The sequence below is a fragment of the Anguilla anguilla genome, chromosome 9 (assembly GCF_013347855.1).
Source record: "Anguilla anguilla isolate fAngAng1 chromosome 9, fAngAng1.pri, whole genome shotgun sequence".
Classification (NCBI taxonomy): domain Eukaryota; kingdom Metazoa; phylum Chordata; class Actinopteri; order Anguilliformes; family Anguillidae; genus Anguilla; species Anguilla anguilla.
Window position 1 is genome coordinate 22,678,419 of NC_049209.1, and position 27,259 is coordinate 22,705,677.

At 46.7% G+C, this 27,259-nt stretch overlaps 1 protein-coding gene across 3 annotated transcripts; it reads right to left on the reverse strand.

Moving 5' to 3' along the window:
• Positions 1 to 402: 402 nt before the first annotated feature.
• robo4 (roundabout, axon guidance receptor, homolog 4 (Drosophila)) lies at positions 403 to 25,703 on the reverse strand. 3 transcript variants are annotated; one of them, XR_004767074.1, is made up of 20 exons: positions 25,217 to 25,703; positions 17,791 to 18,117; positions 14,808 to 14,965; positions 13,600 to 13,720; positions 13,190 to 13,328; positions 12,580 to 12,707; positions 11,636 to 11,751; positions 10,814 to 11,045; positions 10,366 to 10,487; positions 9,205 to 9,376; positions 8,525 to 8,719; positions 7,995 to 8,037; positions 7,019 to 7,134; positions 6,385 to 6,699; positions 5,991 to 6,098; positions 5,759 to 5,897; positions 4,363 to 4,584; positions 3,560 to 3,918; positions 1,375 to 1,626; positions 403 to 1,322 (listed from the first exon to the last, which is right to left on the reverse strand). XR_004767074.1 is itself a non-coding variant. In XM_035435382.1 (19 exons), exons 1-19 carry the CDS (start codon positions 25,422 to 25,424, stop codon positions 1,445 to 1,447), a joined length of 3,402 nt encoding a protein of 1,133 aa, XP_035291273.1. In that variant the 5' UTR covers positions 25,425 to 25,703; the 3' UTR covers positions 403 to 1,444. The 3 variants fall into 3 exon arrangements, 2 of the variants coding, with proteins under 2 accessions (XP_035291273.1, XP_035291274.1); XM_035435382.1 differs by having other exon boundaries at positions 403 to 1,626; XM_035435383.1 differs by lacking the exon at positions 25,217 to 25,703 and adding an exon at positions 21,477 to 21,964 and having other exon boundaries at positions 403 to 1,626.
• Positions 25,704 to 27,259: the final 1,556 nt, after the last annotated feature.

Consider the following 27,259-nt stretch of genomic DNA (forward strand, 5'->3'; position numbering starts at 1 on the left):
GCAAGTTGTCTTTACTCTAGCTTGATAAAGTGGGTCAGTGGATCACCACCAGGCTATTAAAAGCATGCATTTGGAAGAGGCCCAGCGCAGGACTATAGATCCCAGTGTCAAGCGCGGGGTGTAGGGGCCAGGAGGGAAGGCTCCATCGAGCCTAGCGTACGGTTGAGGGGGACGCTGGAGACGTTGACGATTATCCTGCTGGATTCGAAACTGACGTGTCAAGCGAGGGCCGGCACTCTGGCGTAATGTTACTTCTCTCCTTCGTTGCCCAGATCACGTGTTTACACTGATTTACATGTCCTTGGCACAAAAACGGGTGATAAAAGGATGTTGTGACACACCAATGCGAAAAGTAGGACACCTACTACATTCAGATCGAACTGACTCCCGTTTACAACAAGGTCTCGAACATCACAGATATATTTTATTTGCAGTGGTAATGCCACACAGAGAAGAAAACAAACAGCAGTTAGTACACAGTTTAACAAAATAATTTGCTAGTATTCCAAATCAGCAACAACACTTTAGCAGTGCGTACTTAAAAAATGTAAAAAAGCCCACAAATAAAACAAATATTAGCCCAGTTCTACTGAGACGCAAGCTATTCGGGCAAAACACCTCGTCAAATTCAATACACCGCTCGCTAATTTTCCATTTATACACATTTTCCCATTTTTACTATAATGGCATAATATTAGACTTAATTCTAGTTTGACATTTTCTGTAAACATTTTCAATTGTCTTGGAGTGAATAAAAATAGAATATATAAAATACAACTAGTCTAATATTTCTATTGCTGACATATCAGCATTCTCATAATAATCTATCCAGTAAGGGCTACAAACAAACTCACACTAACAGACACAGAAAAGCTGATAATGTACCCTAATTCTGTGCTTTGTGTGTACTGTAGTCTCCGAGCTTGAAGATACATATTTGCAATAGTTTAAATAAGAGTTTTATTTACACTCTGTTGTAAGGGGATGACAGAGGGATATGCTGTACAGGGCCTGTATTACTCTGATTACTCCTATTCACCAGTGAAGGCACAGAAAAAACAGATGATTATTAACCAGATAAAGCAGTGGATCAACAGCGCCTGTAATAAAACAAAACCCTCTCCAAGTTCTCTTCCCAAAACAACTTGTTCTTGCTTTTCTTGAATGTCACTAGTAAGACATGATAATGCGCCCCACCGCCCTTCAACCTCAAATACCAAAACTGATACTCAAGTCAGCTGCAGGAAGACTAGATTGAAGATAGGTTGTCCTGAGGTATTGTGGGAAGTGTAGTTCAACACGTGTAGATCTGAGGCAGGCAGATTTTTTTTTTTTGGGGGAGGGGAGGTGGGGGGTTCTGGGTACAATCACTGGGAGTGCATTTTTGTGGGCAGCCCTGTCCTCCCCAGAATTCTTCTCCTCTCCTGTCACCGTGGTGATGGGCTCAGGTTTCCCTAACCTTGTCCCGTCCTGGCCTTGCCCCGGCCCCTCTGGAGGAGCGGTACTGCGCCTCTATCTCCTCCACCCAGGCCGTGCTCCAATCCCACACCGGCATGGGGTCCAGCTCCCCGAAACACTCCCGAGGAGGGAAGAGTGCGCTCAGCGGGGAGGCCGGAGGGGAGAAATCTGATGATTGACAAAAAGAGAGAACAGCTCAAAATCATGTCTCAATTCCGCCCCTGACAACAAAGAATTGCAGCCAGTGATTACATTATGCCCTTATATTTTCCGGTTTTGATTTACTGAATACAGACAGATCTTTGCTCTGGCCAGGACAGCTTAGGTATGGGCACCTCCAGTAACAAACCTGAAAGTCAGTGCCTGGTTGCTATTAAAATTATAATAATACTTAAACTCTCGCAAAAAAAAGATAACACCTAATTAAATACACATAAATTCTGCTCTTCACAAATGCTCAGTGCCGATTATGTGATTCCACTGAAATAAAGTGACGTTCTGAAAAGGTCCGCTCTGCAGATGAAGTCCTGCGGTGAGCGGGCGCTCGGCGGAGAGTGATTGATGGAGCCACGCTCTCAGAAAGACGGCCTGGCCCGACCTGCGCGCCGAGCGCTCTCCCGGGTGACCCGGCCTGCCGCGCTCGCCCCGTCGCCGTGACAATGTGACGGGAGAGACAGTGACCTCAATCAGACGCCTTTGCCCCCCAGAGCCGCCTCCGCGGACCACACAGGCGCTAACCGTCCCCAAACGGGCGGTCAGGAGTGACACCCCGGAGACAGACGCGCGTCTCCCTCAGAAAAGAGGACGACAGGACAGCCAGCCGCGCGCGTCCCAGCCAAAGCCTCAGAGCTTAAAAAACATGCATGCAGTATGGGCTCAGCACGGCTTCGACTCCACACCCTGTCTCACAGTCTCTCAACAACAGCCGTAAGGAGGCAGGTGTTCTTTTAAAAAAAAAAAATCAATAAACATCCTTTTTTTTTTACAATGGTTTGTCATCCTTTTTTGGCTTCTTTTTCCATTCAGCTTTCATTTTTTCCGCCACCTGCTATTTTCTTTCTGAGCGTTCCTTTGCGTTTGTGTTCAGTCAGCTTCCCGCTCCTTTCATTCCCGGTTTTTATCTGCGGCGCTCTTTGAAGGGCTCGTCAGCGCTCGACGCGCGGATGGCACCGGCCCCTGCGGCCACCTCGAGCCGCCCCGAAATAAATAGGCTTCCAAACCAGAGGCAGCGAAAGCAGAAATGAAATGAGATGATCCCTCCGCTTGCAGAGGGAGAGAAAAAGAAAGAGAAAGACAGAGAGAGGGGAGAGAGATGAATAAAACCGCGGGAACGCGGAAAAGGAACGGGCCGGGGGCCCGCCTCCCCGAGAAGGCTCTCGATCATCGCCGAAAACAAAACAGGGGAACCGGCGCTGTGCCTGGGACGACTGATACAGGACGGAGAACGGGGCTGAAACAATGCAGCTGTGAGCCAGGGAGAAGGGAAACTTCCCTCCGGAGCGTCGGCACTCCCGCTCCCGCTGTTCAGCGTGAATATGAGCCCTCCCGCACCTCCACTCCCCCACCGGGAGAAACAGCGCTGCCTGCCGCAGAGCACAGCAACAGGCACAAGAGAAAATCAATCCAGTTCAATAAAACAGGTTAAGATGTGGGGGAAAAAAACGACCAGTCTTTGACTGTTCTGCTTCACTGCGCTATTGAATGTGAGAGAAAGCATTCAACAATGAATTTAAAATGATGCTATGTGCATATACACACACATATAATGCATTAAGATTTTGTACTAAGACTAAGAATGATGAAAAATTTTGAAAATCTAGCAAGCATTGTGCAAAGAGGCCATGAGTGTCTTATTATCAGAACCTGCCCTCTAGTGGCCAAAAACAATAAGTGCACAGAACAAGTTTAGATTCTGACAAACTTCATGGAGTATTGTATGATATATTTTTACGATAATATATTTATGCTATACATTACATTACAAGGATTTTATTAGTGCTATACATTTCATTTTACACAATGCCAAAATGTGACACAACGGTTGACATTTGAGCTAGAAAACAGACAAAATGAAACATCAGGGCCGGTGCTGGAATCCTACCTGAGAAAGGAGCTCCGCCCATTGACTCCGCAGCCACAGCCAGCACGCGGGCAAAGTTGGCATCGTTCATGAAGGACCCGTCGGAGGAGCTGATGAGGCTGGTGCGGGCGCTGGGCAGGTTGCCCTCGGAGATGGAGCCCCAGCCGTTCCAGAGGGAGCCTTCCCAGTCGCTGGCGCACGAGGAGGGCGTGCTCCTCAGCCGGCTCCGCCCCGAAAACGGCCGCTGGCTCCTCCCCGCGTCCGGCCCCTCGTCCAGGTCCTCGGCGTCCATGTCGGAGGGCAGGGGGCCGCAGATGTAGCCGAAAGTGGGCGTTGGTGAAAATGGGCGGGGCTGAGAGGCGGGGCTGTCGGGCACAGTGCTGAAAGCAGGAAGCATACTGTGAGACCATTTTAACCCAAGATCAAATTTGTAGCTAATTTGAATGCTAAATTATTACACAGTGAATCTAGCATAGCGCTGACTTGCTACATGACTAGAATGAGAGCGACCAGAACAGGTCTCTGGTTGTCAACCAGGTTGTATCTATGGTACCTGTCTTGCTTAATATCCTTTCATTTTCAAATCAAATGTCCAACAAACATAAGTGAATGTTCATGTTTAAATTTTTTGGCAAGTGACATGTTATAAACAGGATACTCCACTCCGAGGTGTGAGGTTATATGATTTTAATGCACTCCGCAGAGGCAACCACCCTCTGCTCTGCATCCATTGGTTCTTTGCCTCTGAGCCGTGCATTAAAATCATTAAGCACACACCTTGTAGTGGATTATCCCTCAGTTAGCCAGGCCCAGTTGTAGCGTACCTGCGTCTCTCCACCTTGGGACTCAGCTCCAGGTACTGCGCCACCTCCTGAGCAGTGAGGCCCGCGTCCTGGTCGTCGTCCACGGACAGACAGAAGGAGGCGGTGGACAGACGGCTGTAGGAGGGGCAGCCGGCCGTGGTCGGGGGGCCGTGGATGCCGGACACGGTGCCCATGGACCGCAGGGAGCCCCCGTCCACGGTCAGCTTGGTGGACTTGCTGGACCTGGTCGAGAAACAGACGGTTTCCTGAAGCCTCCATCCAGCTCTGAGACCTCCAGAGTCAGAACTTGATGGTTCACCACTGACATCTATTGTTGGGATTTATATAGTGCAACCAATTTTTATCCCAAGTCTTTTATAAAAAAAACAGAACCTTACCATGAAATGGAAAAAAAAATGTTTTGTGTTTTGTTTATGTGTATTCGTAGAATGTTATTGGTAGCTCAACACACCACAGCCAAAGCCAGGGCTATAACCAGTTCATTAATGTTTCACAGTGAGTTGAGTCCACAGGGCCCCGCTGTCTCATTGATGCTATCACGTGCGACCATGCGGCTGCAGCCGGCTGCCTCGTCGTTCCTATCCAACCACAGGCCTGGATGGTTTCCCCCAACCACTTCCTGGCTTTGATTTGCCCGCAAGCCACAAACTACTGCCTGGCTGTCTAATGAACAGCATGGGCGGCTTAGGGCCACTTCCGAATCCATTACCCCTACCCCTGAGCCAGAGTGGCTTCCTGTCTGGCCCTGTTAAGAGCTCTTCTGTTTCCTGCAACTCAGAGCAGGGCTGTGTGGCTAAAGCAGGCCTCTGTGGAGTAAGAATCCTTCTTATCCTTACAGTTACTGGTTTTTGACAAAGCCGATGACTGTCAGCGTGGGATGACTGGAGTTACACTGAAGCTTACTTCTATTACTTTTACTCTGCACACTGTGGTGAAGGCTGTTGCTGGAAGAATTGGGAGTCTTATTTTGGGCTGAATTGTGTTGAATTGGAATAAAGCTGGTTAGTATTGTTGTATACACACACTGGTGCTGCTCACTCAGTTCTGGGTATTACTGTTGGGGGGGAAACCATGCAAATTGTGACCTGTTCAGTTTAAGACCGATGTTTCAGTGAAGGGGAGGTAACTTTACTTATCTTTGGAAGGATTACAAATCCGACTGCACTGAAGAACTTTGGTATTTATCTGGTAGGAGCCGTTATCCCAAGAAAGTGCATGGCTTCCCTTCTTGTTTGCTGTTTATCAATTTACACAGCTGTGTCTTTGCCGGAGCAAAACAACTGTACGATAAATCAAACCTGCAGCCTCTGGCCACCCCAGTCCGGGAGTTTGAAACAGGAAGCTGTGCCTGGGATGGGTACCTGGCCAGCTGAAAAGGTCGGAGAGACGCACTCACCCTTCTTCAGAGCTCAGGCTGTGGGTGTCATCCAGAGGAAGAGGGGGCGGGGTCGGGAGCATGTCAATCAGGTGCAGGGAGGCGGAGTAATGCAGGACCCTGGGGGAGCCGTGCGGCTTGGCGCGCTCTGAGAACCCGCCTGTGAGAGCGGGCAGACGTTGAGGTGAATAAAGGTTATGGACCACACAGGAGCTGAGTGCCAGGACCAGGGGAGGGTCGGAGTAAAACTCACCAGGCGGGCGCTGGCTCAGCCTCTGGGCGTGCGCACTGGGCATGCTCTGTAAGGCCATGGACTGCTGCCGCGTCGGCGCCAGAGGGGCACTGTTGACGGCGTGGAGCTCTGAAATATAACAGCAACATGGACACAGCCGGGTCACCCGACACCCTGGTCAAACACAGCAAACGTGAGGGCCATGTGTGCCTATATTAAATATATTATGCAAATATGTTTAGTTTTTCCTACTTTTTTCTATGCACTTCATGTAATTGTGTTTCTTTGTATCATTTAATTAGTTTCACCAAATTGTGTGAACAAATCAGTTCTTCCAAACCAAAGTGATACGTTGAAAATGCTTCCAAACACAGACCAATTCAAGTTGCACTATTAGCTTAACTGAACTTCTTACCGCGCTTGTAATTTTTTTCCCATGATTCCTTGAGCACACCCATGTTGGGCTGGGCGGGGAGCGCCCGTTTCCAAGGCGCCTGCCCCTCCCTGACGATGGCGTTCTTGAACAGGGGCTGAGAGAGGTGCACGGTCTCCGTGTCCAGCTGCAGGCCTCCGTGACCCGCTTTGGGCCTTCGGGCCGGGCTGTTGAAGGTCTTCAGGCCGTTCCCCGTCAGGTCCACGTAGAACGTGCCGTACACTCCGCAGCTGTCGGGCACGATGGGGACGGCCGTCTCCAGGGGGCTCGGGTCCTTCTTCCAGGCATCTGGCAGAGCTTTATTCAAGGAAATTGTAAAAGAAAAAATGAGACCGCATATGCTGAGTTTGCTGGGTTGTGCGTGTACTGCAGAGCGTGTGGTAGCACTTTTAGAGTGGGTGGTACTGAGGGTTCAGGACCCATTAATGATGCTGAGCTCTGTGGGATTATGAGGGCCAGTCCTCCAGAAGCCAAGAAATGTCTGTGAAGCAGATTTCTGGGGGGGGGTGGGTGTCGGGAGGGGGATGGAGCAGGGTGGCGGTGTGCGTAGGTGGTTCTGACAGGACGAGATGCAGGGATCTGTATGGTTGGAGGTTGCGTGTGGGCGGTGACTCACTGGTCCTCCTGAATCCGGGGTTCTCCTGACTCTGGGCCCACAGGCTGTGGTGCGACTCGTTAAAAGGGGATGACCTCCAGACGCCAGACATCCAGGGCGAATCAGGGGCCGCCATCCTGCGGAGAAATCCCACTGCTGACACCGCTACATCTCTAACGGACGTGCTCGTGCCACACGCATATGAACTCACATACAAACCAGCTCTGGACGTTCTATGAAAAGCAGCTTTAATTTCACATGGAGAGTAATCTGGTTGGGATTGAAAAATATTTCTGGAAAAGGTCAGGGGGCTTTTGAAAACAAATCTTAAGGAAAATGTTTAGATAGATATCCAAAGCCAAAACTTTTCCTGTGCAAAGTACATGTACATATTCTTACAGTGCCCTTACAAATTTGCCCTTGTTTAATTGACTACCCAGGTGGTTAGCATTTGCACAGCTTCCCACTGGATTAATGATGATTAAAATGACAGAGGTAGAGTTTTAAAGAGTGAGCTTTCTGAAGGAGGGCATGAGGCAGCACAGAAAACACACTGTTGGAACTGAACAATACACCAGTGAATATTTTAAGAAAAGACGACTGGATGGAAACAATGTATCTAGAATTTCGCTCCTGTTTTTTTCTAAATTAGATGCTTGCATTTACGAAAAAGGTTTCAACATTTTAGTTATGGATATTGGGTGAAAATCTATCAATACATATATTTTTCATATATATTTTTATGCAATGCAAATCAAGTACCGACTTGTGTTGCATAGACAAGCCATGTCCAATTCTGTTTTTAATAATTATCTGATTAAATATTAACAAGCCTAATAGCCTTCACTATAGTATCGTCATACAAAATAAACCTAGACATATGACACATTATTTCCCATGGCAACACAGAATAACAAAAGCATTGATATCATAAAAAAGCCTTTGTGAAGTATGGACTATGACTAAAACAGACCTACAGCACCCATCTCTCTCTCACCTGTGCTTTATGATGAGGTCCTCACTGGTTAGCCTGTACAGGCCTGCAGATGTAAGCAGAGACAGGACGATGTTAAAACTATGAGCTGGTGTGCCTGGGTGGCATTGTGGAGCAGTGTTTTGGTAATTAGTCTGAGCCATGTCCTGTATAAGGACAGGGAGGTGTACTGTTGCCGCAAAGAAAATACTATTCATGTTCAGAAACCAGCATTTTTGGGTAAGTAAAAAATATTTTAACAGAAGGGCAAGGCTTTACTCTGGAGTAGCTTGACACAGAATTAGCTTTAAAAGTATTTAAAGTACTACAACCATTGCTTCAAAAGTGCTATGTAAACAAAAACATTTATTTTTTCCACTTTTAACAGATATTCCAGTTACATCTCCTGGCTAAATAAAAAATACAATACTAAAGTGTGCCTCAGGGAATATCAATAGTTGAAGTTCCTGAACAAATACTATGGCATTGAATCTTAAATAACTTATTTTCCAAAAAGAACTCTGTGAGTTTATGTTGAGGGGGCAAACACTGACCTGCAGATTTGCGGTGGCTGTGTCTGAGGTGGGCTGGCCTGGTGTGGCGACGGTACAGGCAGACAGCTGTCACCATGAGCACACACCACAGGAGGGCGCCAACACTGCCGATGAACACAGGATCCCGCACCACTGCTAGGACCTTCGCCAGGACCGCCGAATTGCTGTGGTCCGGGGCCACAGCCTGCAGGGGCTCTAAGGGAGAGAGAGAGAGGAAGACATGGTTGCTGCAGGAGAGAGAGAGATACAGAGAGAGAGAGAGAAAGAGAGAGAGAGCAAAACAAGCAAAAGTTACCCAGAAAGGGAGAGAAGGCACAGAAAGACAAGAGGAAGACAAAGAGCAATAATGAAACAAAGACAGCGAGGAAGAGAGAAAGCAAGAGAGAGGAAATCAGAGGAAGAGAGAGACTCACAATCAATTTACACTTTCAGTTGACTGATTCGCCAACTGCTTGGCATGGGAATCACTCTACACACAAGTTCTAACTCAAAACTGCCTTATTGAATTTCACAGTATTTATTTTACCACTTTTGTTATTTACTGCAATGACAGCACAGTAGCCAATGTACAGGACGTGAAACAGAATTGTTTAAATTCCTTCTTATATCCTTGCAACAATAATAGACCCAGCATGTTGCTTGCTTTTGGTCATACCAGCTAGGCGGACAGCACCACTGACCTAAGATCAGCCTGTGAGGGTTGCTCTGCACACCAACGCCTGCTCCATTGGTTGCTGCCACGGTAACCCAGTACTGCTTCCCCGGGTCCAGGCCATTGATGTCCAGGCTGTGGGTGCCCCCACCCACTGTCCAGTTGAGTGACTGCTGGCTCTCCGACTGCACACACCACACCTGATGCAGAGATGGACAGAACCACACTTCAAAATGTTGTTCTTGTGGAATATATTTTTAGTTGCGACCGCAGCTCTATAGCTCTGTCTGTCGGTCAGTCGGTCGGTCGATCCACAAAAGTGTCCCACCCCGTAGCGGCCACAGTTTCCGTCTCAGGAGGCTGAAATTTGGCATGGACGTTCATGTCATGACTGGTAGGTACAGCTGAGTAATCAGGCAGATTGACCAAGAGGGGGCGTGGCGATGGGCATGGCGTATCACAAAAAGGCGCATAACTCCCGAATGGATTCACAGATTTGCACAAGATTTTGTGGAAAGGTTGGTCATGAGCCAAAGAAGAGGTCACGTGTTTGTGTGAGGTTGTGTGCGTGGATACACGCACACATGGATGCATGCGCGTGTGCGGTCGCAGCTATTGCGGATTCGCGCTTGTTTTTTTTCCCAAATTTGGTCTTGCCAATTGTGCCCCTAAAGTCGCAGCTGTGCCTCCCACACCAAAGCAAATTTAAATTTCACGTTCTGATCTTGATCCATTGGCCATTTATGACTGGCCTGTAAACTAATCCCCAGATGAGCCTTTTAACATTGAAACATATGAAAAAAAGAATCAAGGTGACAACAGAATAATGACATTATGGCGTGCCGCCAATGTTTTGTGTAAGCTACATGCCTTTGTGCGTTTCTGTACTCAAATGATGGCTTTTCAATTTTTAATACTGTGATTGTTTCAATTATTATTTTTATATAACCTTGTCCTCCATAATCATTATTGTCTATAATTTTGTTTTTATATTGTCCGCCTGGAATCACGTTATATGTGCTAATGCCTGTCTTGGCCAGGACACTCTTGAAAAAGAGATTTTTAATCTCAGTGAGGTTTTCCTGGTTAAATAAAGGTTATAAACATATGATAATATGATAATCACAGAACACTGAACAGGTAGCTGTTACAGTGCAGTTGCAGTGAAACTGTGAAAGACGACAGTTACCTGGTAGCTCTGAATGATCCCGTTGTGAGCCTCATGGGGGGGCGGGTCCCAGCTCACCTGGATGGTGTCGTTCCTGTCCGCAGCCATCGTCACGGCGATGCTCTGAGGGGGGGCGCTGGGCACTGTGGGAACGCCAGATATTCGCAAATCAAACTCTACTCCCCGTCCTGAATGAACAGAGTAATGACTAGCCCACCACTCAAGAAGATTCTCCCACCACTCAAGAAGCCCGGATTAAGACGCGTGTCAGACTCCATACTTCCAAGGCCACAGTTCTGGTTTTTGGTGTTTCACCAAATAATTGAGTACTTTAAGTTAGTGATAAATCGGCTGCTGACTGAAAGAAGACCATAGAAATGCTCAGAGTCTGATTCAGGCGATGGCTGACGTGTTTCTGTTATCAGGGAGCCTGTATCTGAGATAGCACACACACACTGGTGCCGCTCACCTAGTTCTGGAACCCGCAGGCGCTTGGTGTTACTCTCCCGGCCGTACAGCCCGCCGCCGTAGGGCCGCACTTTCAGCTCGTACTTGTACCCCCTCTTCAGGGGGCCAATCACAGCCTGGAAACGGGGCGGAGCCACCCTCTCAGCTGCCCAATCAGAGCTGGCGGGGAAAAGGGAGCGGTAGAGAACCTCAAAACCGTCCAGGTGATGCGGCTGGGTGTGGGATGGCTGCAGCTGGACACACGAACAGCAAAGCATGATGGGATGCCTCTAATCAAACATGCCCTGGGCCCACTCAAAAAAGAATTATCAATTTCCAAAACAGGCTTGATGAAACAGAATATTAAATCACAGCTGGCTCACACTACATCTCACACACATTTACACATTAATAAAGCCTTCATATAACATAAATAATATCTTCATGAACACAGTTACCAAAAAAACATTCATAGAGAACATCATTTATTGATAGCTGGTCTAGAGTAATATACAGACACATTTACTGTAGCACGTTTTGCAAAGAATGAATAGCCCTGTCATAAAGCTGAGTAATATTTATGGTTTTACATCTGTACTGTTAATGTAAACTGTGACCCATAATGGTTATTAGGGGCAGTAATGTCCTGCGGTACAGTAAAACCTTTAGTGTTAATTTAATTCTAAGTATTTATTGTGAGATTATATCGGGATCCAATCTATTCTATCAATTGTAAAATGAATCCAATTTCAGTTTGATGTAACAGGGAAGATGTTACTGTGCGGTGTGTATGTAAAGCACAGAGAGAGAGAGAGAGAGAGGCCGGGCGGGCAGGCGTCCACACCTTCCACTGCAGCTGCAGCCTATCAGACGACGGGAACAGGGCGGTGGCGTTCTCCAGGTCCACCCGCAGCACCGACAGCTCCGTGTGCAGCTCCTTCTGCCCGGCGTTCAGCGCCTCTGCAAGACAGACCGAGCAGAGGCGCTCAGACCTTCCACCCGCCATGCCCCGCCCCTCCACTTATCTCCCCGCCCCTCCACAGCCCCCCCACCCCTCCACCGACCCCCCGCCCCTCCACCGACCCCCCCGCACCTCCACCGATCCCCCCGCCCCTCCACCGATCCCCCCGCCCCTCCACCGACCCCCCCGCCCCTCCACCGACCCCCCCGCCCCTCCACCGACCCCCCCGCACCTCCACCGACCCCCCCGCACCTCCACCGATCCCCCCGCACCTCCACTTATCCCCCCGCCCCTCCACTGACCCCCCCGCACCTCCACCGACCCCCCGCACCTCCACTTATCCCCCCGCCCCTCCACTGACCCCCCCGCACCTCCACCGACCCCCCGCACCTCCACCAATCCTCCCGCCCCTCCACCGATCCCCCCGCCCCTCCACAGCCCCCCCACCCCTCCACCGACCCCCCGCACCTCCACCAATCCCCCCGCCCCTCCACCGACCCCCCCGCCCCTCCACCAACCCCCCGCCCCTCCACCGACCCCCCCGCCCCTCCACCAACCCCCCGCCCCTCCACCAACCCCCCGCCCCTCCACAGACCCCCCCGCACCTCCACCGACCCCCCCGCCCCTCCACCGATCCCCCGCCCCTCCACCGATCCCCCCGCACCTCCACTTATCCCCCCGCCCCTCCACCGACCCCCCCGCACCTCCACCGATCCCCCGCCCCTCCACCGATCCCCCCGCCCCTCCACAGACCCCCCCGCCCCTCCACAGGCCCCCCCGCCCCTCCACCGATCCCCCCGCCCCTCCACCGGCCCCCCCGTGCTCACCTTGCACCTGCAGGCTGGCGCTGGCGGAGGCCTGGCCCGCCTCGCTGGCGGCGATGCAGGTGTAGCGCCCCGCGTCCTGCGCTGTCACGTAGTGGATCTGAAGGCTGTGGTCTGGATTCACCTCGTACCTGAGGAGGCCATATTCTGTTACACTTCTGTTCCACATCATAGATCCCTATTCCTCAGCTAAAAGACCCATTCACACTTCTCCAGCCAATTATACCGTACAAACGTACCGTACTGCATATTTTCCTTTTTGAAAATGTGATATTTGCATTTATTTATTTACATATTTCACCACATACTTACACTTACAGAATAAATAAACATCGTCTGGTTTACAGATCCTCAATTATTTAAGATTTATACTCTGTTAGGCAGCCACATACATGTCTTATTTAAAGCCATGGTGTAATGAGATCATTTTGATTTAGACAAGCTGCCATGTACTACTGTGTTAAATAGCCACTGCATCGCAGCCTGAATAAAAGTGTCAAAAGCTAACAGTTTTATTGGATGTGGTCTTTAGCCATAGCGTGGCTACTTCACTGCAGGGGGCCTTGAGATTATGTTTGGGAATCCCTGGCCTGTGCCTCTCTGCTGTGCTGACCTCCCATAGGGCAGTGAGCCCAGGTCCCGGGTCCACTTCACCGAAGGCATGGGGTCTCCCTGCGCCTCGCAGGAGAACCACGCCGTCTCCCCGACCCTCACCGTGACATCCAGGGGTTTCCGCGACAACACCGGCCTGGCTGCAAGAGGGGGTGAGGCAAGAGTCCTGAGCTTTCCAGAGCAAAACTTATTACAGAGCAAACACAGACCCAGTAAACCAACTTCTATAAACCTACAGACTCTCAGCCACCACCTCTCTCCCCCTCTCCCTCTCCCTCTCCCTCTCTCTCTCTCTCTCACTCACTTTCACATTCTATGCACTATGCACTTCACCCTGGTTAGGAGGGTCTGCTCAACAATACATGCAATGTAAATACAAGACACAGTTTTTATAAAGTACAGCTTTCTCACCAAAAACAGACAACCTGGCCGCTTGGCTTTCTCGGACCCCCATGGTGTTCGATGCCACACACACATACGTGCCGGAGTCGTTCTTCTGAGCAGGAGAAATGACCAGCTTCCCATTGTAAACCTGCACAAAAACAAGAGGGAAAGGCAAATGAGGCCGTTTCAAAATCAGAGAGATAACTGAGCTACGGTTCCCCCTACTGGTACTAAATGGATAGTACATTAGAGATGTGCAGAAGTTATGTAAAACCAGTTGGCTGCGACATTTTGATTTACAACAGCCTATTAAAGGCCTTCTTGGGTTGGGAGTCATAAAAGAAGGGAGCCACATTAATTTTAATTATATCTTAAATCTTGCTTAAAACTAGATGATTAAACGTACCTGAAGATAATTTGGTCTGGGTGAGTCTGCATTTTTCTCATCATGGATAATTATTAATCCTATAAAAATCTTGGAATCACAAATTTCAATAGACATGCATTACTGCAGAAAGTAAAATATACAATGCACACCCGAATATAAGTTGTCACTATGTTATGTGTAACAATGTGTCAAGGACAAGAGCAATGCCACAATGATATTGAGATATTGAGTAAAAAAAAATTAAGAACAGTACGATCCAGAGATAGATCCCATCAGGATGAACAGACAAAAGTCACTCTCTATTACTTTATAATTCAGCACTACTGCACAACCCTGCTTTACCTTACTTTAGCCTATCCCTTACAGGTAAGGATGGCCACTTCTTAGCTGGTTTGTGCAGTATGTACAGTGTACTGCTCATAAATGCAACTATGTGTAGGTTAGTGCAGAGTGTGCACTTACAGTATAGTGCTCATCTGTGCAGTTGTTTTTACATTACTGCAGAGTGTGCGCTTACAGTGTAGCCCTCACCAATGCAGTTGTTTTCAGGCCAGAGTGGAGAGTGTACTTACAGTGTAGTGCTCATCAGTACACTAGTTTATAGGTCAGTGAGTAGTGTGCACTTACAGTGTAGCACTCATCAGTACACTAATTTATATGTCAGTGTGTAGTGTGCACTTACAGTGTAGCACTCATCAGTACACTAGTTTATAGGTCAGTGGGTAGTGTGCACTTACAGTGTAGTGCTCATCAGTACACTAGTTTATAGGTCAGTGAGTAGTGTGCACTTACAGTGTAGCACTCATCACTACACTAGTTTATAGGTCAGTGAGTAGTGTGCACTTACAGTGTAGCGCTCTTCAGTGCTGTTGAGAGGTACCCCATCCTTCTTCCATGTGACGTTGGGCTCCGGGTGGCCTGCAGGTGGGGTGCAGTTCATGACGGCCATCTCCCCCAGAGCCACCTCAGTATCACTCGGCTGGGTTCGGAACTCATCCTGCAGAGCTATAACACACACACACACACACACACACACATGAGCACACAAACACACCACACACACACACACACACACACACACACACACACATGAGCACACAAACACACCACACACACACACACACACACACACACACACACACATGAGCACACAAACACACCACACACACACACACACACACACACATACACACACACGAGCACACAAACACACCACACACACACACACACACACACACACACACACACATACACACACACGAGCACACAAACACACCACACACACACACACACACACACACACGAGCACACAAACACACCACACACACACACACACACACACACACACATGCACACAAACACACACACACACACACACACACATGAGCACACAAACACACCACACACACACACACACACACACACACACGAGCACACAAACACACCACACACACACACACACACACACACGAGCACACAAACACACCACACACACACACACACACACACACACGACCACACAAACACACACACACACACACACACACACGAGCACACAAACACACCACACAAACACACACACACACACACACACACACACACGAGCACACAAACACACCACACAAACACACACACACACACACACACACACACACGAGCACACAAACACACCACACAGACACACACACACACACACACACACACATACACACACGCAGCAAAAAAATGTAGGCAGTTGGATTAGATTTTGATTATTTAAAAAGATAACCAGCCACAATGGTTCAGAAATATGGACAGCCAATGAAGCCGTCAGAAAAAGCTTTTTTAATTCTCAGGAATCACTAACTCGTTACCAAATTACTGTTGTCACAAAATCATGATGTACATGTCCTGAGATCTTGATAAAACCATTTTCTTTTGTCAAAATCGTGAGGAAAATTATATAAATACGAATGGGTCAAGGAATCCTTCCCACAGCATTGAATTGATTACTTGTGTCTTAACGGCAGAGAATACAATCGATCAGCATATATTATTCAGATCACAGGTTAACAGGCACAAATAGCAGCATGTCTATCAGTAATAGGGTTTCCACATTAGGGTTCATCATCTTATATGTAAACTGGAAAACTGGTGTCTTTTCAGGTGCATGCACTTAAGTTACCCCGAACATGTTGTCAATTTATTAATTCCTCAGGTGGGAAAGAGGTGGAGAGAGTTCTCCTCCTTCAACAACACCCGCCCCCACCCCAGCACTTTCCATGCTCCTTCCTCATTATTACAAAAACTGAAAACACACACACACACACACACACACACACTCCAGCACCAAAGTGTTTCTGCATCTAACCTCAGTTAACCAACCGGTGATTATGACATAACGAGTTGGCAATGTTTTTTTTTTTTTAATTGCTATCCAAAGGCATCAACAGAACTCTGTCTGGATATTTGGGTAACACAATAGTTTTAAAGAACCGTTTATGAAACTCTTCATAGTGAAAAAAGAATGGAAACTGTCGAGCTGAACTACAGCCGCCATACTTATACGGAATAAGTGATTCAAATGTCTGAAATACAGTAACTAGTCCAACACAACCCTGTACCTTATACACAGTATGCTACTGGCATTTTCTTCTGTCTGTTCAATCACCCTATTTATTAACTGCACTATTGCATTGACATAAAGTATTTATGTGTTTCATTAACTGTTACTTCCGGCAGGAGTTAAATAACCCCAACAACAGCACAAACAAATATTGTCTTTTAAAAGATACAGCGTGACCCTTTACCCAGCTAGTCTCTCTGAAGTCTTCCTCTGAGAACAGAGCAATTTCCTCCAATTCCACCCAAAGAGTAAAATAAGCATTTACGTCCCAATAGAAAAAGCTATCAATTTCCTGCTACACTACAAATCAACAAGCTATAGACCTTCATTATTTCTGTACCTAGATATGGGTCGCAAATCAAAGGTTACAAAGGCAAGAATACCGGTCAGAAAGTCACTATTGTTTTCTAGATTCTTCTCCGTCACTAAAGATAGAATCAGGATGCCGGCTCCTAGGGTCTGGTACAAACATGACGACTCTTAGAGACAACCCTTAAATGAGCCAATCAGAGCCGGTCACTCTAATGATCTGTGGAATTCGCCAAGGCAGTGGGCACAGGAAGGTCAGTGTTTTAAGTGCAAACAGTGTTTGATACCTCGGGTTAATTATCAGTGTTTGTCTTGGGGGGACGGTCCCAAACATTGACATCTGATGACCTGTAATCTTCCCCAGACAATCTCTATCCTTCTCCACGGTCTCCAACAAGTGAGTATTAACATTTTGCCCCTGAGAGCCTGGTTTCAAATATCCATTTTCAATGACCCCTAAAGTTAACTTAAAATGTCCTGGGATTGTTTTTTCTTCCCACCGGAGTTTTTTTGTTTTTTTACCTCACTTGCTGTTTTTTTTTGTGGTTCAAGTCCAGTCTTTAATAATTTTCCTAATTTCTTACTTTTTTTTTTTTTAAAGCCTCTTTGTGACACATGTCTCTGTAAAAAGTGCTTAATAAATAAAACTGAAAATATTGATTTTTATCGTATTTGAACTAGTGGGGTAGTTTCATGGTTCAGATTAAGATTAGGGTTTGGAGACAGGTCAATCAGAAGTCAGTTTAAAAGCCCGTTGAGATCAACGCATCACATAAAAGACATGTAACATTTCCCAATGAGTGACCAATGTCTATGCCAAGGCAATAACAACAACAACAGCAGCAGCACCAGCATTCACACCAACAGCATCAGCGATAACGATAACACCAACGAGACGAGGCTTGTGCGGCTGCACCTGCGATGTGAAGCGAGGCGTTGCGGCTCACGGCCCTCCCGGCGCTGTTCCGGGCCACGCAGGCGTACACGCCCTCGTGCGACTGACCCCGCCTCCCGGGGAGCACGCTGAGGAAGAAGAGGCTGCCCTCGGACAGCACCATGGGCCGCGACTGGCCCTCCAGCCTGTCCGTCTCCAGGGGGACGCCGTTGTGGAGCCACTCGATGGCGGGATTCGGGTGGCCCTCGGCCCGGCAGGACAGCGTGGCGGGGCGGCCCACCTTCACCACGAAATCGGAGGGGTGGTGGACAATCCGGGGGGGGCTCTCCTCCAAGCGGAGCCTGGAGCCTGCCACACAGAGAGGGGCGGAGAACGGCTGGATCAGCTTCACCTCGTAACTCAAACACGCACGGGTAGGCAGAATCGACATTCATATGCGACATCCTGTTTTTGCATGTCCTATACCCGTGCTGTCTTTTATGTGCCTGTTCACAAATCATAAAACACACAGAAAACACAGCAGACAGGAAGGAGTGATGAGAACCAGCTCAACTGCAAAATCTGCTCGGTTACGTGATAGCTATACACCAAAAACATAAAACAGCGGAAACAGGGAGGCCAGATGGAGACCGGCTCAATTAACTTCCAACAGCCGCTCATATCTGCTCAGCTGCGGTAGCTTTGGTAAACAGACCATTTATTGGTGTGCATTAAGAGTGTTACACTGACAGTGACTTGTAAGGTAAGAGTGATTATAATCTGGGATACTGAATGGTTCCTCTTGCACTGACAGGAAACAGAGCACACTGGCTCCATAGACATAACTGACAGAAATCTCCTCATAAACTGACAGCCGTGAAGATGAAATTGTTTGTACTGGATCCACAGTTTCAGTGCGGAGCTGTCTTCCTGCTGAACGGACAGGAAATCTAATCTCTCTTCCCAACGCAGCACTGACCACACCTAACTCCTTCAAGGCTGGAGTCCCATGTATGCAGGCTACATCCTGTGACTGAGCTCTTCACAGAAGCAGATTAGAGGTCCAGCTGTTGCAGGGCTTTCCTGCGGTCTTACTCATGGTGAGTCATATCAAAGGACTCCACTGGAAAACACTCCCAACCACTGGCAGATTCAAAAAGCAGCACACATCCACACCCACAACCGTCCGACCACACCATATGTTAAAGAGGACCAGGGAAAGCAGCCGTATTAATAGCATAACGAAGGCTGAACCCTTGAAAAAACTGTCCTTTTTTCTTTGTGTAACTTTGTGTGAGTTTCAAAACAGGAAGTCTAAAGGAGAAAAGCAGTGGCAGGAAACCTTAAGAAAATGCTCTGTGGTCATTTAACAGAATTTAGTCCAAGAGGGATCAAATGCACTCTGACAGAGTAAAATGTACTCTATCAGTGTTAATTTAACACTGAATGTGTCACTGTGTAGTCAGGTTGTAACAGCCACCTGACCCCGAAACGGTCAGCTGTTCAGAAATACTCTAGTTAGCGCAGTGCTTGCTTTCTGCTTCATTCATGGCCTCAGCTCTCACTAGGATAGCCCAGTAACCTGGGGCACAAGGCCAACCCTCCCTCGCCCCAACAAACAAACACGAGTGGCAAGTACCGCACCGTGCCGCTCTGCTTTCCTTCTCCAAATTTTCCACCGCGGTCGGCATGCGGAGGGAGCAGGGGGGAACGACGCTTCCCGCGAAAGGGCGGAAGCTGAGCGTGCCCGAGTCATGTTCCCGCCCCGCGCGGGAACAAAGGCTTCTTGACACAAACACAATCAGAAACCCCCTCCCCCCCCACCAGGGAGGATATCCGTCACCTGGCCTCACAGTGGAGTGGTCGCTCCGCTGCTATTAATGGACCCAGGACAATGTTCTTATTGTCGGCAAAAGTCAAAACACAGCAATCAGAGGTGCGCACAGGACGGCTGTGGGGGGTGGGAAAAAAATGACCCATGACTGACTGCTGTCGTTCAGATTGGACAAAAATGCCCCTGTCCTGTTCAAAACCAGTCAAAGACCCAAGGGGTAAGCCCTTCTGTGTCTACACTGGCACATTTGGTCCAAGCCCCCCCCCCCCCCCCCCAAAAAAAAAAACACCTGGCATCCTTTGATATACATGCTTGAAACGAGAAGCCAAGTAACACTTTTACACTATCTAGATTATACTCATTCAGGTGTCCTGTCATCTAAGAATACAACAGGATAGAGTCTATCTAAACAGGGCAATAAGAATGCAGCTATTTGGAACATGATTAGCTTGACATGCATGGCAAACATTTCTTACTGTAAAAAAAAGAAGGTTTCTTTTGTTTACAAAGCACACTTGCTGTTTTTCACAGCAAGAACAGATTATTGTTAAAGTCCATAAAGAGAGATAAAACTATCTGAGAGCACAGAAACCATACATCATTCAAAAAACACACCTGTGGAAGTTAATGGAATAAGCATTATGGGGTGTTTTCTTGTTGAAAGGTCACATTTACCCTTTAACATGTCTCAAGAAAGGCCACCATCCAGGAAAACAACATTTAACACCTCAAAACCTAAAGAGCACCCAGATATATATACGTGCTATTCTTCTGAACCAGTGCTAGCTCACTATTATCTGCCAGTGTCATCCTGAGTTTTGCAAGTATTTACAGATGACCAGACTGAAACTAGAAAAACAACAGAACTTGAATATGATGGCATGGGTCCAACAGTGCCTACTACAACTTATGAAAACAAAAAATCTATATTATGATAATTGTTCAAATATTTGTGACTACACAAGTGAGACGAGTTATGTCTGTCATAATCTACTAAACCTTCATTGCATAAAACGCAAAAATTTTAAACCGGATAAGACCACTCTATTCAGATCATAAGGATAATTATTTCGGATACCATAAAATCTATTTGCCTTTCATTTGAGGAGGGTGGGGGGTGACTACATTCCTTTCTTAGCGTACCCTGGTGTCTTTTGAGGCACACTTGAAGCAACATTTTACATCGGCTCATGACAGAAACAAAAACAAGATTATGAACCGACTTGTTTTAGCCAGCGTATTCTTGTATTTTATTTATGGTCGTGATTTTCTTTTATCTACTGTTGCATGTTATATATCTGAACTTTTGTGTACTGACTTATGCTGTTTTTCCTATCTTGGCCAATTCATTATTGCGAAACAGATGTTAAATCTCAATGAGTCTTCCTGGTTAAATAAAGGTTAATACACAAATAAATAGCTATACGGAGACGGGTCTAATAACACAATTGACGAACGAAGTGTAAAGAAGTAAGAATGATATTGTAAGATTGACAAGTAAAACGGTTTATAGGCTACTCAGTAAATAGGCCTTCTGTTTGAACAGAAATAGTGTAAATTAGACGGCGCAGGTTTCAGTGTTCTGTAAAATCTGAACTGCATAATTCGCACGGCAAATTACAGCCATTAATAGTCATTATATTTGTACAATAGCCTAACTTGTGTACACATTTCACAACACCACGCTCAAACTGGAAGGATTAATGAACAATATCTCTCAGAAACCCCTGAATAAATGGCATGTTCCTATTACTGGCAAATAAAACAAGGACGAATGATTAATTTGCTTATCTAAGTTTTTTAAAAAAGCGCAATAAACACAATCCTGATGACAAATACCGCAATAAAAAGTGGGCGACCGAGTAGCCAACCACGAAAAATAAAATAATCTTACCTTCAATGTGGAGCGCAATGGCGAACAATACGCAAAGCCTTGAGATCAACCGCCTCACCATCATTTATTTCCAATTAAAACAATTAAATGTCGTTTAAGGGCTAATTTAGTTGAAGCGCCACAACACCCATCTGTTGCGAGTCAGCTCCCTACGACTGATGTAGTGCGCCTCTCAAACTGGCTACGACTTTGACTTAAACGCCGATCTGGCTATCTGTACAAGCTGGCTGAATGTCTAACGCGGTATGGTAGCTAATGTGGTCCCGGAGAGTCGGAATTCCTCATCTTATTTAACTTTCCATATTTAACTATAACTTTAACTATAACCGAATCAGCTGTTACGGGCCTCACTCATTTATGCGCAGATCATAATCCCAAATTTAGGAATGTGCTATCTGAATTATTTGGCACTCGTCTCAGACTCCAGTTTGCGAATTATCCAAAGCCAAAGTGACAGTGTGTTCACGCGTCAGTGACACCCACAGGTCCCGAATAGGCTACAGGCCCCTCAACGCCAGGAAGTCTAGGAAATGCCGCATTTACTTCCTTTTCAGAGTACACCAACCACAAAGCTTATCCTCCAAAATCGGTCCACTGTGGCAATTAAACGCGTTGAGCCATACGAATGACAGCGAATGATTTGCGCAACAAAATGGAAAATTCAGAAAAGTAAACTATTGAAAATATTAATCTTTCCTATAAGCATTTGAAAATAAATATATCAAAATATTCACTTTGCATCCGCCAGTAATTAAACTATGCCAATCTATTGCTGAGCTAGCCTGTGACAGTTCAATGGTAACCTGTGACATTTATTCAAGTAAGCAACAAAAATAACTACTGTACATGTGATGAAAAATTGATTTTAGATCTAAAAACAACCCACTTTATACCAGGTTTTAATTTCACTGATGTATATGGACGGTTTTAAGAATATGACAGTGCGCAAAACTTATTTGTGAACAAACGCGTTGGTGATTGAAATAAAACACAATAGCAATACAGGACATACAAAAACAGGAAATATCAGCCGCATACTGCTTCACAATTGGTGGAAATTCCACGATGTTCTTCTCGTTACAAAAGTGGCTGCGCGAGTCGCTGATACTTCTAACAGTAGTCTAACAGCATGACAATGCAATGTCATACAGTATAAGCGTTTATAAATAAATACATCATACATGTTCAAATTTTAGCGTTTTGACTTATCAAATTATATGAAATGTCCATGTCAAAATTTGAAAATTTCAAAATAAACGTTTTCTTTTTCTGTGAAGGCAAAAGTGGTTATTTACCTAGAACATCTACACATACATTTTCTAATGAGCCAAATGAATAGCTTTTGGACACTATATACCAAGCTGTGATATTGTATTGGCCAGAGGGATGTCAAGTGCGCTCTTGTCACACAGTCTTGGTGCCCCTGCTGGCATCTGGCATCACACAGTGGCATATCAACAGGAGAGGACAAAGCATATCTATGAAGAGGGGGGGGGAAACAACAAGAGGGGCTATCGTGTTTTCCCAAATTATTCTTGTGTCTGTGCAAACACACAGGAGAGAGAGAGAGAGAGAGAGAGAGAGAGAGAGCCCCAGCAGGCACTTCATTCTGTTTAAAAGGGCACATAAATAAACTGTTGTTTAGTGAACTGTCCATTGTGTCTACGGAAAGAGCCAGCCCCTACGGCGGACGCCAATATTGATCCAACAACTCAGGGCTGGATGGCTGTAACATTGGCCAGCTCTCAGTGACCAACAAAAGGCATACAGCCAGTGAAGGATGGGTCTACTGACAGGGTCTATGGAGATGAAGAGGGACTAGTGTGTGTGTGTTTCAGTTTGTGTTTGTGTGTTGGGAGGGGGTGCATGTGAAGGGGGTGGTGATGGGGTGGGGGTGGGGGGAGGGGAGTCATTTCAATTTAAAATAAGTTCCTTTCAGATTTTTGGGGTACGGTCCAAGGGATGTGCTGGATGGGGGGACAGTGAGAAACAGATGAAAAGAAAAAGAGAGGGTGGCTCCAACAGGCGAGCATGTGAGAACTACGAGAAATGGCTGATGTAAAACAGAATGGGCTCTTCAAAGGACCAAAATAAGAGAACAGCCCCAAACACGGAGGGAAGCCTCATGTGAAAGAGGCACAGAAATGCATCCCCGTTCAATGAAGATTAATCTGCCCATCCAATCAGAAGTTACTCTTCCTCTCTGCATTACTGGCACTTTGAGATACATTCATTTGGCTACGGACACTTATCCCACAAATGCAGTCACAGCAGAGTTATATTTACAACAAAAGCAACCTGGCTACATATCCATAATGGGAAATGTAGTGCATGTGGATCAGAAAAGACAGAACGCTGCCGCTAGCCACAGGCTATTGTATTGAACTGTCATCACATTCAGCAGCACTGTCTCATGGACTGACTGAGAAGAGGGCCTTCAAATGTGCATTTAGGGTTCAGATGAAGGGCTAAAGGTCAGGGGACATTACTGAGCTCAATCAATCCACTATAATCTCCTATTGTTCGCCCACAACTTTAAACTCCCACCAACTCTAACGCCACTTTAAACTTCAAAGACCTCTCAGAATTAGCGACTTTATAGTGTGACAATAGGGCAGTAAAAAAGGACAAATTCAAACAATCACCATTTGGACTGTGTCTCTCTGGAATGTGCAAGTGAACAAGAACTACAGAAGTAATAACTTGATAGAAATATTTTATGAAACACTTTCACGTGAGCTGAACACATATTCAGTGTTTATCTATGACAATATTTCACTACCAATTTGTGTCAAACAGCTATTTCTTAACAACCTGCAGAAATGTTCAAGCAAAATAAGAATGTTTTATAACAGAGACTCGCAAACAACATTAATGCATCATGAAAGGTGCTTTAACATTAAGTACAATTTCTTTTAAATGAGCCAAAACAAATAACCTGTCACTTCAGGTGATTGCTTATTCTAGAGACAGCTTGTGAGGTGGATAAATATTTCCGAAGCATTATCACCCCAAATTGAACATATTCTCAACAATCATTACCCTGTATTAAAATCAACAAAAATTACAATCCTTGTGAGCGCTAAATTCCTATCCAATGGTGAGTGATCATTTCTGAGCTGTCCATCACAAAATCACCACACAGAGCAGTGGTCAACTCTATCTCAGGCAAAGTGCATGTGATATCTGCTGTTAATATTTAACTTTTTTTTTTGATATTTCAGTAAAATTAAAAGAAAAAAAAAGCATATGTACCAGAAATACATAGGACTCATTTATTCCAAAGGGGACTTATTTAGCATTCACTTCCATTTCTAGCAAAGGTATAAAAATGTAACAAATGCAACAACACAATTCCAGCACAAACAAATTATGCACACCGTTGCATTATAAGTGCACATGAAGGCAGACTTATAAAATCGTACTCAAGCAACTACAGTCACTCAGGGATTCAAATTTCATCTGAACCTCCATTTTTCTAATGGTAAGTGCCACAAACAGACCAATGGCCCAGAAGCCAAACAGGAAATATTTTTCCACAATATTTTCCACAAAGTAATATTATGAGTTACATAAGCTGTGACAGCCCAATGAAAGATCGGAAAGCATGTCTTTAGCTACAGAAAAGTGTCCTGCACTCTGAAACACCGCACCATAGAGTTCCAGAGGAACACAAGGCTAGCAGGTGACCCCCCTGCGTCCGGATCCGAATTAAGCGCGGGAGCGTTCCGGGGACTCACCTTTCCTCCGGTGGGGCCTGTGCCTGAGGGCAGGCGGCGGGCGCTGGTGAGGCGCGCGGTGGCGGTCGTGTCCCGCGGCGCGAGCCCGGGGTTCCGCCGGCGTGCCCGCCGGCTCGGGCAGACAGGTGCACTGGCACTGGCACCGGCGCGAGCCCTCCGCCCAGGTGCCCACCCAGGACAGGCAGAGCAGCCAAACGCCGAGGCGCATCTTCGTCCGCACGCCGTCCTCCTGCTTCCTGCTTCCTGCGGGACCTCTGCGCTCGGGCGTCACTGCGAGAGCTCCATCCCTGGGCCAGGGGCACTGTGAACCCAAAGGAACAGAGCCAAACCGCTCTTCACACTGACAACTCTCGGACCTCCCTGTGCTAAATTATTTGGAGATTGTTATAAAGAATGTGTTTTTTTTATTCTTCTTTTGTGCTTTCTTTCCCTCCCTCTCTCTTTTTTAGCTCTCTCTTTTGCTCTCTCTCCGGGTCTCTCTCTCTCCCTCTCTCTCTCTCTCTCTCCCTGTCTCTCTCCCTCTCCCTCCTCTTTCTCTCTTGCTGGCTTTTTTCTTTTGGGAAAGAAGTTGGGGGAAACAATGATTGAAAAACAAGTTTCAGGCACCATGCTGTGAGAAGAACGCAGGGCCTGGGACCAAGGGTCCTGTCTCCTCCAACAACATCTGTGTCATTCATTCTGCAGGGAGCAGGGCGAGGAAACAGGGCCAGGTCTGAGGAATGCGCATGGGGCTAATTCACCGAGGATCACTTTCATTAATCAACCAGTCTGCCGGCTGATTGATCAAACCTTTCACCCTGACACCCCCCCCCCCCCCCCTTTAAAAATCACAAGCACATAACAGTACACTGCATGGCAGCACTTGTTTCTCACTTGTTTGTTCATTTTAGGATTATAAATGTCCACTTCTCACCGCCTTGTGCATAGTACTCCCGATGGTTCAGAATGGTCTTTTCTCAAAAACAGAACATTAAATCTTCAGAGAACGTGTGTTTTCTACACACTTGGAGAAATAACAAATTGCAGATAAAATTGATTCAACAAAACGATGGGAAAAAAAAATATTTTCAAGCAAAATTGGCCGTCTCTGCTGGGCTCTAATAGTCTAGCACACCTCTGCTGGGGGATTCTCTTTTTTTCCGATTCAGAGGGGGGGGAAAACAACGCAAAAACAAAATAAATGAATCAAAGACACAAAAGCGTTGTGATCTACAGTGCTGTGGAACAGGACCGGTAGAAAGAGAAACATGCCATGTGGTGTAACTGGAGCATTTTGATTTGTCGGAGTGGAGGCTGCAGAAAATGGTGACGACTGCGACTGGGATGCTCGTGTTACGAGAGCCTGGCGGCTAAACACAGCTTCCCTTGATGAACAAAAAGCAAAAAGAGGCCAAATAAAGAGTCCACAAAGGATTCTTTTTCTTCTGAGCTTCCATTGGTGCGAAACCAACCATCCCCCCCTCCAAAATCCCACCAGCCCCCGCCAGCCCCCACCCGCCCTGTACAATTAGCCGAGAGAAATTTGTAGTGGCTCGCCCTCACAGAATGAGGCTCATGCATCATCTTGGCTCGGCCATCACGGGCGAACAAAAGTTTAAAAACGGCCTGTCTTGTAGTTTCTGGCCTAATGTTTTCACACCCCTGTCCTGCTGCTTGGTAAAGTACCGGCAAAACAGAGGTAGCACGCTGGGCCTACAGGCACAACCTGATCCTTGTTTTATCGCAACAACGGCTCGGGCTAATTCTAACAGCGGTCTACACCAGTGACGGATGCTAATGATGTCAAGCGCACGAGCGAGATTCATGAAGCATCTCTGAAGTGGGAGAGTGGTTAGTCCTTTCACATCCAGCCCATTATCCGCCATGTATATGTCATCATGTGATGAACCTGTTGGCCATTCATAAAGTGGAGCAGCAATCTGAAGTGGGTGTTGGTTTTTCCTCTGCCCTACCAGCGTGTGTTAGACCATTGAAGGTCGATCTTGTTGCTGATTGTTGTACTTTTAGATCTGCTTAACAAAAGTATGGTCAGCAAAACCTTTT

Coding starts and splice junctions, on each gene's coding strand:
- robo4 (XM_035435382.1), bottom strand. CDS start 25,424: ATGCGCCTCGGCGTTTGGCTGCTCTGCCTGTCCTGGGTGGGCACCTGG. Junction 13,329..13,599: donor GGCCAGGTTGTCTGTTTTTG/GTGAGAAAGCTG, acceptor CCCCTCTTGCAG/CCAGGCCGGTGTTGTCGCGG. Junction 8,038..8,524: donor CAGCCACCGCAAATCTGCAG/GTCAGTGTTTGC, acceptor TTACATCTGCAG/GCCTGTACAGGCTAACCAGT.